Here is a 12,667-nt window from a genome sequence, read left to right on the forward strand (position 1 = left end):
AGGTTCCTGGAGCATGTGGAAGATAATTTCCTGATGCAGCTGGTGAGTGAGCCAGCTATGGAAGGCACCATGCTGGACCTGTTGTTTGCAAACAGAGAGGACTTGTGGGTGATGTGATGGTTGGAGGCTGTCTTGGGCATAGCAATCATGAAATGCTTGGAGATTCTTGGAGAAGTAAGGGAATTCAGCAGAACTTCCACCTTGGACTTCTGGAGGGCAGACTTTGGCCTGTTTAGAAGCCTGGTTGACAGAGTCCCTTGGGAGGCTATCCTGAAGGGCAAAGGAGTCCAGGAAGGCTGGACATTCTTCAAGAAGGAAATCTTAAAGGTGACGGAGCAGGCTGTCCCCATGTGCTGAAAGACAGGCTGGCAAGTAAGAAGACTGGCCTGGCTGAACAGAGCTTTGACTGAATCTCGGGGGGGAAAAAAAGAAAGCTTATGACCTTTGTAAGAAGGGGCAGGCAACTCAGGAGGACTACAGGGATGTCTTGATATTACGCAGGGAGAAAATTAGAAGGGCCAAAGCCCAACTAGAAATAATCTGGCTATTACTGTAAAAGACAATTAAAGATGTCTCTATAAATAAATTAACAACAAAAGGGTGGCTAAGGAGAATCTCCATCCTTTATTGGATGTGGCAGGAAACAGTGACAAAGGATGAGGAAAAGGCTGAGGTACTCAATGTCGTCTTTAATAGTAAGACCAGTTGAGCTGCTGGAAGACAGGGATGGGGAGCAGAATGAATCTGCTCATAATCTAAAAGGAAATTGTTAGCGACTTGCTACCCTACTTAGACACACACAGGTCTATGGGGCCAGATGGGATCCACCCAAGGGTACTGAGGGAGCTGGAGGAAGTGCCCACCAAGCCAGATCCCATCATTTATTAGTAGTCCTGGCTAATGGGGAGATTCCAGTTGACTGGAGGTTAGCAAATGGGAGAACTTTGTAGAGCAGGGCTGATGGTTGGACTCAATGATCCCAAGGGTCTTTTCCAACCTGAATGATTCTATGATTCTATGAAATGTGACACCCATCAACCAGAAAAGCTGGAAAGAGGATCCAGGGAATACAGGCCTGTCAATCTGACCTTGGTGCTGGGGGATATTATGGAGCAGATCGTCTTGAGTGCCATTATGTGGCACATACAGGGCAACCAGATGATCAGGCCCAGACAGCATGGGTTTATGAAATTCAGGTCCTGCTTGACTAACCTCATCATCTTCTATGACAAGGTGGCACACAGTGGATGAGAGTAGGGCTGTGGATGTTGTTTACCTGGACTTTAGTAAAGCCTTTACACTGTTTCCCACAGCATTCTCCTGGAGAAACTGGCTGCTCGCAGCTTGGATGTTTGTACTCTTTGCTGGGTAAAAAACTGGCTGGGTGGCTGGGCCCAAAGAGTGGTGGTGAATGGAATTAAATCCAGTTGGCAGCTGATCACAAGTGGTGTTCCCCAGGGACCAGTACTGGGGCCACTTCTGTTCAATATCTTTATCAGTGATCTGGACAAGGGGATTGAGTGCACTCTTGGTAAATTTTCATACAATGTAAGTTTGCAGATAATGCCAAGTTGGGTGGGAGCATTGATCTGCTTGAGGGTAGGAAGGCTCTACAGAGGGATCTGGACAGGCTGGAGCCATGGGCTGAGGCCATTTGTATGAGGTTCAACAAGGCTCAGTGCTGGGTCCTGCATTTGGGTCACAACAGCCCCCTGCAATGCTACAGGCTTGGGGAGGAGTAGCTGGAAAGCTGTCCAGTGGAAAAGGACCTGGGGGTGTTGGTCGACAGCCAGCTGAGTATGAGCCAGCAGTGTGCCCAGGTGGCCAAGAAGGCCAGTAGCACCCTGGCTTGTATCAAAAATAGCGTGGGCAGCAGGACTAGGGAAGGGATCATCCCCTTGTACTCGGCACTGGTGAGGTTGCACCTCAAATACTGTCTTGAGCTTTGGGCCCCTCGCTACAAAAAAAGACACTGAGGGGCTGGAGTGTGTCCAGAGAAGGGCAACAAAGCTGGTGAAGGGTCCAGAGCACAAGTCTTATGAGAAGCAGCTGAGGGACCTGGGGTGGTTTGGCCTGGAGAAAAGGAGGCTAAGGGGAGACCTCACTGCCCTCTACAACTACCTGAAAGGAGGTTTTAGTGAGTTGGGTGTCAGTCTCTTTTCCCAAGTAACAGGTGATAGGAAGAGAGGAAATGGCCTTAAAGTGAGAGAGAATGTTTAGAATGGATATTAGGAAAAGGTTTTCATGGAAGACTTTGTAAAGCATTGGAAGAGGCTGCCTGGAGAAGTGGTTGAGTCACCAGTCTTGGAGGTATTTGAAAGACATGTAGATGTGGCACTTAGCAACTTGCTTTAGTGGTGGACTTGGCAGTGTCTGATTAATGGTTGCACTCGATCTTAAAGGTATTTTCCAACCTAAACGATTCTATGATTCTGCATCCTGTTCTTGGTTCTGGTTTCCTGCCATGCCTAAAATCTCCCACTACTGGATTTTGCGGGGGGGAAGAGACATGTTTTAGTACCTTTATAGTGTCTTATTGCTACTGCCAAAGTTTTGGCTGCAGGAGGGACTGTTCTGCTGGCTAAGCCTGGGACTGTGCCCTAGGACCAGTGTGTCTGCTGTCCAGCATGGCCAGTCCATCATAATGATGCTGGAGGGAGAGCTGACTGACAGCTCTTGACTTTACAGCCCAGGCTTGTATGAGTTACTAAGCAGGATAAAACTTGCACGGGTATCTGGTGTAGTAATGGGCCAGTAAAGTTGGTGGATGTTCCTACACACTCTTCCTGCCATCCTAGGAATAAATTGAGATTATCCTAGAAAAAAGAGTATCAAAAGGACTTTATTGTACAGAAAATATCAACAGAGACTTTCCTGGAGCAAGGATGATTCATCCAGAGATTATCTGTTTGAGTCTGACAGATCCCTGATCTTATCTCCTGCAGTTTCTCTCCTCTCCCTACACCAGTCATCCTAGGTTTCCTTCAGATTTCCTTCAAACCCAACCACCATTAGGCTCCATTAAATGCCTAGAGGCTGCCTGAACTGGAAAGTCAAAATTACATTGTCCAGCCATCAGCCTTGCTGGTAGAGGAACACAATGGTTGTACTGCATGGATCTCCTAAATGCTGCACCACCGCATCACCTCATCTGCACCCTTTTGTTCCCTTGGGCCATGGAGACACACGTGAATCTGAGAATTGCATGTGCCACACTGCTCATGAGCACTTTTGCCTTCTCTGATTGTACAAGCAATGTGTGAAACTGCGTTGCTCAATGGCATGGGTCAACACAATCACTGCTGAAGTACAGAAGGTACCTCTTGGAAATCTAGACTTTGGGGGTGAAGATCTAATAGTGTTTTTCATTTTACATACGGATTTTTATTTTTTTTTTAAAGGGGGGGTTTACTGAGATTTTCTTTGACAGTAACATCTGTTGGAATGAAACAGCCTGGGGCTGTTGGTATATATGGAACAGATTTGAATATGTATTTAAAATACCTTTTGAATGAAGTTTCTCAAATTGTTTGTGGGGAAAAAAATAGAACTATGCAAATATATAATGAAATTTAAGTTAGAAGTAAATGTGTTGTAATTGTAATACAATAGAAGTAAATGCATAAAGGCAATTAAGATGTTGAGGGTTTTTTTACAAGCACCCTCACTTTTTGGAATACAGAAAACTTACCTGCACATTTTGCTGTGTTGGGATGAAAGATTATATTTCATCAGTGGCTCATCTGCTGTCAAGTTGGGATCAAGAGATTGGGTCCAGGTCACTGAAGTCCTAGTGGGGTGTAATGTTTCTCCTGTCAGTGATCTTCCTGTCCAGGGATGGCACAGAACTAAACACCTTGATCAAAGCCTGCGTATTAAACCTGCTTTGGAATCGGGTTTCTTCCTGTAACAGGGAGGCCTTACCAAAGCTAGTGATTCTGCCTATCACCTTATTCACCTTTTCAGGGTCATAGGCATGAGTGTTAACAACACTTCCAGCAAGGTCATGTACACAAGGTAAAATTGTGCGTGAGGAAGAAGTGTTAATACAGAAGGACATGATGGCAACTGTTACGTTACCTATGAGCACACTGTTTTAGTGGAGAGTAAGCAACATTCCCATCAGGAAATACCTGTGAGTCAGAAGTTGAATATGAACAAAAGGCTGGTGGAGCAGCATCAGCAGTATCTTCCCCTGCTTTTATACTCATTAGTTTAATGTTTTAGTTCATATATCCATATGTCCAGGCAACTACCTTCTTGTATTTATTGTGGAAAGTTCTGCCAGTGTACAATATTTATCACATGTAGGGGTTGTCCAAAATGGGTTTAGCCTTGTCCCTGCATAGTGTTGTGAGGTGTCAGACCTCAGTGACCAGAATTCTCTGTGTAAATCATAACTGTGAACTGTGGGTTTCTTTCTGATTTTGTATGTGATCTTTACTGTATCTAGCTTTTCTCCTTTTTTATTATTTTGTAGGCTACTTAATGCATGAATTCCACAAATTCTGGATTGAAGAGGATCCACTGGACATAATGGAGTTCAATCGTGTCAGGGAGAAATTTCACAAGCGAATCTTGAAACAGCTCCAGAACCCAGAGATGGCTCTGTGCCCTCATTTTGCTGCATCAGAAAGTTTAATCAATATGTAGTTACTCAATTTTATTTGGAAACACTGTCTCGCTCTTGTATTAGATCACTGTTTAGACCATCACTAGCATACTAATCATGGAGATTGTATGCATGTTTTTGGTGCAGTATTCACCTATTTTTGTCACACATAATGGGTCCCCTTATATTTCTCTCGTTGGGGACTTCTCATTTCAGATGGGTGCTCATATTGCCGCATTACACAGTGTTACATTCTAAATTGATGTCCAGGTATCAGAGTTTTTCTATTTTTTTAGACTTTCCTCATAATTCAGCATTAACAATTGAATTGTATTTCTCTAGCTGTGTTTTTGTATATGTGGAATAAGTAGCTGGATCTTGTATTGTGAAAGCTTTTTAACTTCTTGGTATGTTTTAAGAACTATTGGCATTTCAAGCAAAATATATGTTTGGACCTCGTCTAGAAGAGGATGTGTGTAATTTAATCTGATGCAGGCAAACACATTAAAGTCCAGTTTTCTCCATGCAGCCATTATATGCTTAATGCAGAATTAATGAGGCTTATGAGATACAAGTTTCAGTGAGAAGAGTTTATGCAGAATTACAATCAGACTCCGCATCTGCATGAATACCAAATGGTCTGGTGATGTTAATACGTTCACAGTGAAATGCAAAAACACTCACAACTACTGGATAGTGGCAGGGGCCAAAAATTATATCATCGGGCTGTTGTCACCACCACCACCATGCTGAAGCATGGTCTAAATTCCTGCACATTCCTTTGAATATACAGGGGTTAGTATTTTGTGTCGTATGTTGGAAGGCAACATGATTTGGTCACGTTGTGCTTGGTGAATTCAGGGGAGCAAAAATCTATATATTTTTTTGAACTACTGAAAATGTTGCTTTGGTTGTCAATTCAGTTCCTAAGAACTGGGAGTAATAATTGATTAGAAGGTTTAGAGCAGAACCACTTAAGTTTCCAAGAGTGTACTTATTAAAAAAAAAAAAAACAAAAAACAAAAAAACAACCCCAAACCTTAAAATGGCAAACTGCCTTTTTTCTAGAAACATAAATGAATAAAAGTGTCTGACACTAAGATTGTGTAGTATATTGAACAGCATCTGCCATGGCATTTCATACCCATGGTATTTTTTTACCTTCTAAGCAATCAATTTTAGTATTATATGTTTGTGTAAATCACTTGCATATGGAGATTAAATTAAGTAGTGTCCAACTACTTGTGAATTATATGAATAAATTATGTCATTCTAAACTGAAGCACTGTGGGTTTTATTTGTGAGATATGCAGTAATACAGATGAAAGCTATTTTAATTTAATTGATCAGGTAAAAGGGAATGTAACAGCTTTGTAGTATTTCTCTAGTCTGAAGAATGATCTGAGCTTCCTCAGATCAGGTTCTTTATACCATTTCTAGTTACAGGTTGAGCCATCACTTTATAAGGAAAAAAAAAATAAGCAACGGGAGTGGCTAAAGTTCTTGGGAAACTCATTCTTGGATTTAAGCCCTTTCATTTCTTTACTGAAATGTAAGATGGGGATCCAGGACTTCTCTGGAGGGCTGGAAACTTGCACTCATTGTGGAGTTAATCAGCAAAACTCTATGGGTGTTGTGATAATTAGTTTTCTTCCATGACTTTGGAAATATGGAACTGGAAATAACTATTGCATATTTTGCATGAAAATACAAGGAATAAAAACTGTGCATGTTTAACTTGCTGCCATTGATTTTGGAAAGTGGTTATTTATACTCATTAGATATCAAGGACTTGCGTCACTCTTGAAGCTTCTAAAATAAGTTTCTAGCAACAGTTTTTATTGTCTCAAATTTTAGACTCTTTCTTTTCCTGCCCCACTCTGACTTAAATATCTTCTGCAATTTTTTAGGCTATGCTAGTTTATTTTTAATACTCTGCACTGGAGCTGGGGAGGAGGGAGACACGAAGGTCTCTGCTACCTTCTTACTGGTGTGATCATCTCAGTTGTTATGCCTTGTCTCCAAGGTGTCAACTTCAAATAAAATCAGAGGATGTCATCTGGCTCCATGTCAGATTGTGTCACTATAATCTCGCTGCTTTGGGTGATTGTTTTTCCTGTCTTGCAGGGAGATGGATTTAATGAAGCTATGTGTGAAATTCCTCCTCCTGTGGAGCCCCTGCATGCTGGTGCCTGCAGATCTTATTGTCTTGCCCACTTGTGCTTCAGCTCCGGTCTGTGACATCCTTGCTCTCAAATCCTCGCCAAACTTGGGGCAGAATATATCCCTGGTGACTGCCAAACTGGCTGTGTGCTGCTGTATGGCACTGCCTTCCCTCCTCCCCAGGAATGGCCTCTTACCATGTTGTAAACCTAAACTTTTCTTTGAAGCAGTAGAATTTACACTATCACTGATATATCTCCAAACTGACCTGTGAGGAACTAGATGCCGCTTTCCCTAGGGAGGAGAAAATTAAAGAAACAGCAAAAAAGAAAAAAGTATAAAAAGTAGTTTCAAAAAAGTAGAATCAATATTTATACTCACTGCAGTGTGCAAATTTTGGTTTAATTGAGAGTAAAGAAGATTTATGTTGGATATTTTGAAAAACTTTCCAAAGCCTCATGGTTGCTGCACTCCCCCTGATCCTCTGGAGGCTCCCATGAAGCTGACTGGATTCCTGCTGCTGGGAAATCATCATCCCTGGCCCTGCGTGGTTCAGGCAGCAACCAAGTGCTGCCTGCCTAGCCTTTAAAGCTCTTTGGCACCTTTCTTCTTTAACTGCTATTTTTCTCAGGCAAATAATTCACCCTGGCAGTGCTGTGCCACTCAGGTGTTTTAAAAAGGTACAGCCATGTTGTAAATCTAAGCTGCTATTTTGCTTTATAAAATACAAGATAGTGTACTGATGCTATACAGAGTATGTCTTGCTTTGGGCAGGCAGATGCAAATATAATCGATGAAAACATCATATTATTGGCAGGTTGTGTGTAATTTAAAATGCAGAAATGTTTGCCTTAATCTGCATAGAGTCAGAAAAAAGGGCCATGTAGTGGTGTGGTTCTTTAATTCTGTATGCAAAATGTTACAGGTGTGGCCTGTATTTCTCTTATGTTATAGATTCAGCTGCTTCCCATAGTGCAGCACTTATTCCAGCTAATGTGAATTTTAATTGTTGCCAGGGCTCCTTCAACAACGTACGTAGGCACGGATTTGTTTTCAGTAATCTCAGTGCTGCACCAGCGTCCATGGAGCTGGGGCTGTGAGCACCAGCAGGATCTGTGCCTGGGGAGTTGATTACAGCTGGGAGGAGAGCAAGTGCTGCTCTGGCTCCCCGTCGCTCATTGGCTCGTGGTTTTCTTTTTCCTCTGAGGACGGGAGAATTATTTTTGCTGAGGTTCTTAGTGATTCTTTTGGAAGGTACTTTTTCAGATGCTGGCGCTATTTCTAGATACTATTTTTAGAAGCAAAGTCAGTTAATCTTATCTATGCAGTTTGTTTTGGAGCATTGTACCTCCTGGCTGTTTCCCGGAGCAGCACTGAAGCTGGACTGGAAAACTTCCTCTCATGAACCGGGGTAGAGGGGATTAGTTGGTTGTCCTCATTAATGGAAGAGCAATCTTTAAAAGCACCTGTACCCACTGTGAGGTCTGTGCTGTGTGCCCTGTGGGGCACAGCCAGGTGGCAATGGCTTAGCGGTTCTGGCTAAGCACTGGTAGCACCATGCACACATTGGTTTCCTTTTTGCAGTTGGTATTATTTCCTTCTTAATCCTGCCCTTCCTTGGCTGTGGTTAGCTTTTAACACCTAATTTGCTGATCTGTCCATTTTTGTCATAATGTGATCTGAGGTTTTTGACCCTTCTGCAGAGGGGTGACCAGCACTGCAGGGTTGTCCTCTAGTGGGGTCTTGCAGATTGGAGATATTCCTGCATGAGCTCTAGAGGAAACTTCAATCCACAGCTCTGCTGCCTGAATAGATCTGACTGAGGAAGGAATCAGTTACAGCCTGAAACAGTAACCGTGTGCAATTCTATAAATGTTCATGTGTTTGTCGACTACTGTTGGGAAATAGGGAAACTGTATAAACTTCCCTCTGTCCCCCAGTTGGCTCTTGACAAGCTTGACATCATCAACATATGACCAGTTTGGCATCGTGGGAAGAGGCCTCTGTGAATGACTCCCATAATCTGAATTTCAGAGAACTGTTCTACTCTGAATCTTGCTAACCACCCTGATTTTCACCTCTTACTCCTCACTTGGAATTGGATCCAACGTGAGCTGGAATTTTGCACTAATGTAGTGTACACTTCAGGCTACGCTGAGACAAACAGTATGGCTCTCCTCTGTACACTTGCACCTGCAGCATGGTGCAGCTAAAAATCACATGAATTATTAAAATAGATGTTTTGCAGAAAACAATCCTAAAACAGATAAGAAAATGAATTATTCATTGTTTTCCTTACTTTGCAGCAGTGCAGGTTTTCTGTAAGACTTGCTAAAGATTAGACAGGAGTCTTCCTACAAGATCATGTAGGAATATAGCAGGACTGGCTTTGTGCTTTCCCCTGTGAGCAGCACACACAGAAATCAGGTCATTACTTATTCTAGTAAAGGAAACTTTTATTCTCTCTATAGAAATATGATTAGAAAAAGAAATTTAACTCAAAAAAGAACTTTAAAACCTCCAAGCAAGAACTGAGCACAGCAGCTTAGATCAAAATTAACTATGAGGAAGGGCAGGGGGGTTGTTACTTGTGTTTCTGTGTTCCTAAACTTGGGGTCTGCTGTACTGAAGGATTGTAAAAACATGTGGCATACTCCCCAAAGAGCTTACAGCCTGAAACAAAGGAGGTGGGCAAGACAGGGGAGCATGGCCTCAACACCTACCAGCACAGCTGGCAGCTCAGCAAAGCAGAGCAGCACAAGAGGAGGTGGAGAAAGGGATACAGGAAAGCTTATTGAATGTTTATAGACAGTTTTCCCCAACTGCAAGGGCAACCGAGGAAGACACATGGAGATGACTCTGAAAAACCTAACCAATGGACAGCATGGCACTGTTACATACTGGAAATAAGGACAGACATATCCCTGGTCGATACAACATGGCTGAGAAGGTCCTTGAAAGACAAACATAGTCCAAAGTGAGAGAGTGCATGTTGAAGGGAGAATTCGCAGAGGTGTTGGAGTGATTAACATGGGACTGGTGCAGTTGGCGCAGAGAGCTTGGCAAAGGCTGTGTGCCAGGGTCCTGAATGGGTCTGAGGATGGCAACACTGCATAGTCCGGGGCCTGAGAAGATAAGGACAAGTTCGGGGGCAAATTTTACTTCTGAAGATGGATGAGAAAGGCTTTGCTTCTCAAGAGAGACCAGTCAGGAAGTATCAAGAAGATGTATAATAGATGTAGCCTAGCTGTAAAAACCTGAAGGGACATTAGGGGCAAAAGTGGAACCCTTGATCATGGTCCAGAGACAAGATGGGAGTGTTCTTCACAGCTGAAAAGAACCTTGTAGGCATATCAGGTTTAAGCTGGGGAGAATCATCAGGAAATGGTGAACAAGTTGGGATTGTAATATGGAAATCAGGATAAAAGTCTGGAACAGAGAGAGCTCTGTGACTCATCAACAGGGCAAGAACTGCCAAGATTGTGCTTGTGTACAAGATTAAGCAAGGAGAAAATGTTGAAGCAGAAATAAAAAAAAACAGATCAATGGCAGAACCCCATGGAGAGTGCCATGAATAGAAAGAATCATCCACAGGACTTGTAGCAGTAATGATCAGAAAGGTGGGAGGCAGGAGAGAACAGTCTTAGAAATTAAGGGGAGACTAATTTGAGAAAACAGCCATGGTCACCTGTGTCAAAGGCATTTGACAGCTGAGTGCTGTATCTTTTCCCTGGTGATGTGCTCTATTCTGAGTGGATTTCTTTTAATTCATCCAGGAAAGCACTTGTGCAGTGCCCGTCTCACCACAGGCCAATCACCAGTGCGTACACCAAGCAAAACCAGTACCAAAATCCTCAAAAGCAGTAAACAAGCTCAGCCACTTAGTTTTTGTCACCCACCCTTGTCAAACAAAGGCATCCATCTGGCAAGACCCATTAAGCAAGCACTACCTGAGCACATGAGCCATCCTTGCCTGCTCAAAGGCAGGTGTGAGTTTTGCTGAGTTGCAGACTGGCTCCTGGGAAGGACTTGGTCTTTTTGAGTCAACTCAGTCCTAGCTGATGGGAATGGCATGTGTTCTGCACCTTGTGACACAGACCTCTCAGGCTGATCCAGCCTATGAAACCTGCCTGCTCACCCTGGTGAAGCTTCCCCTGCTTGACGTGCTGGATGGGGGGAACGCCAGAGGGGCAGGATGCAGAAGATGTGAGGATGCAGTTTGTTGCCTCTCTTTGATAGGGGTATTTTGATGCTGATTTGGCTCTGGATGTTCCCACATGTTCCTTTAAGATTCTGTGACTAGGCTATAATCTGCCTCTTCACTTTCTCCCACTTTTCCATTCACATCTGTTGGTTTGAATTTAAGCCAGCTGACACACACTTTGCCTCGAGTTTCTATGTCTCTGTCCCCACTGCCCCTTCAGCTTCTCTCCCTTTCACCTTTGTTGCACATATTTGGCAGAGAAACGGAGGATGTGGGTGTCACGTCTCTGTAGCTCTGTGGCTAAAACAGAGCAGAAAAAGAACGGTGGGAGCAGAGGTCTGAGCAGGCACCAGCTGACCTGGTGAGCCCCCTCCTCCCATCCTGCCCTGGCCCAGCTTGCAGGGGGCCACTGTGACACCAGGGGTAGGAGGGTTGCTCTAAGCTTGGCTGTCTCAAGGCTGCTGCTCCAACTGCTTTGCACCTTTCCTGAGGGCTGTGGGAAAGGGGCATGAGCATGTAGCTCCGTGGGGAATGCAGAGTTTCTCTAGCTCAGCAGCTAGGTTAGTGCACGGGGTTGTTCTGCCCCAGGCTCTCTTCAGGGAGAATCAGCTGCTTCTGTCATGCAGAATAGAATTTATTTCTATTGTCCATGCCTGAGACAAGCCTCAGTTAGTATAATCATGCCTGTCTACTGTGAAGTTGTGCAAATTTACACCGGCTCCAAATCTGGCCAGAAGAGATGAATCCCGCAGCAGCAAAGAAGAGGGGATCCTGAGTCCCAGCAAGGAGTTATAATCCCAGCATGGTGCTCTCCCTCATTTGCTGGGAAAAAAGGCAGGTCTGAGGGAGATGTGAACATCAACTACCTACTGAGTGGGTCAGAAAGTCTTCATTGATTGGTGGTATGAGTGCCCTTATATTAAAAGCTAGGTTAAGCATTCATATCCTCAGAGACTATTTGAAAAGCCAGTCAGTGACTTTTTTATCATGTGGAAGGATCAGTCCTTTTGAGCACTAAGCCTCATTTCTAATTCCAATAGAAATCCAAAAGCTACAGAGAGGTGGTGAAGTGCATTTGGCAACCTGCAGCAGTTCAAGTCATTTTGGAGCTGTCTGAACTGCAAGTCATGGGGAGAGATGCTGGCACTTCAATGATTTATTCTGTATTCTTAATTTGCACCTATAAATACAAATTAAACATCACAACAGTGATCCTCTTAAATTTATTATGGATGTCTATAATCACTGCCTATAAGTCACATACACAATGGTAATTAATTTCTATGCCACAGTTCTGTTCCATTGTTTTTCAGGCACAGCAATGAGAGCTCCTAGACATTTGAATGATGGCAGTTAGAGACTTTCTTCCTTCCAGAGAGAGAACTTCCTTTGAGGTAGAGCATCATGGCAGGCACTGCAGCCTATACCATTTGGATTAGATCATCTGTGAAATATTCATCTACAATATAACCCTAATAGCAAATGCCTAAACTTCAGAGAGGGAGATAAGCACAAGCTAAACTGTTTCTAAGACTATATACCTATCTAAAAAAAAAAAAAAAAATGAATCTGAAGTACCCCCAGGCAGTTGGGAACTTCAGAGTGATGCACAAGCAGTGGGACTTCTGTCTTGTAGTCTGCCAAGAGTTAATTCTGGAATACCTCAGCTCACTGCTCTTAGGATCAAA

At 43.4% G+C, this 12,667-nt stretch overlaps 1 protein-coding gene across 6 annotated transcripts in view; it reads left to right on the forward strand.

The window, feature by feature from the left end:
- The window catches only part of ELMOD1 (ELMO domain containing 1), a 48,214-nt gene extending 42,712 nt beyond the window's left edge, over positions 1-5,502 (forward strand). For all 6 annotated transcript variants that reach the window (XM_026842331.1, XM_026842349.1, XM_026842367.1 and 3 more), the window contains one exon: positions 4,481-5,502. In XM_026842331.1, the coding sequence (XP_026698132.1) occupies positions 4,481-4,653 (173 nt within the window). In that variant the 3' untranslated portion in view covers positions 4,654-5,502. The remainder of the gene's footprint in view (positions 1-4,480) is intronic.
- Positions 5,503-12,667: the final 7,165 nt, after the last annotated feature.

The sequence above is a fragment of the Athene cunicularia genome (assembly GCF_003259725.1).
Source record: "Athene cunicularia isolate RWA chromosome 1 unlocalized genomic scaffold, athCun1 chr1_part1, whole genome shotgun sequence".
Lineage (NCBI taxonomy): Eukaryota > Metazoa > Chordata > Aves > Strigiformes > Strigidae > Athene > Athene cunicularia.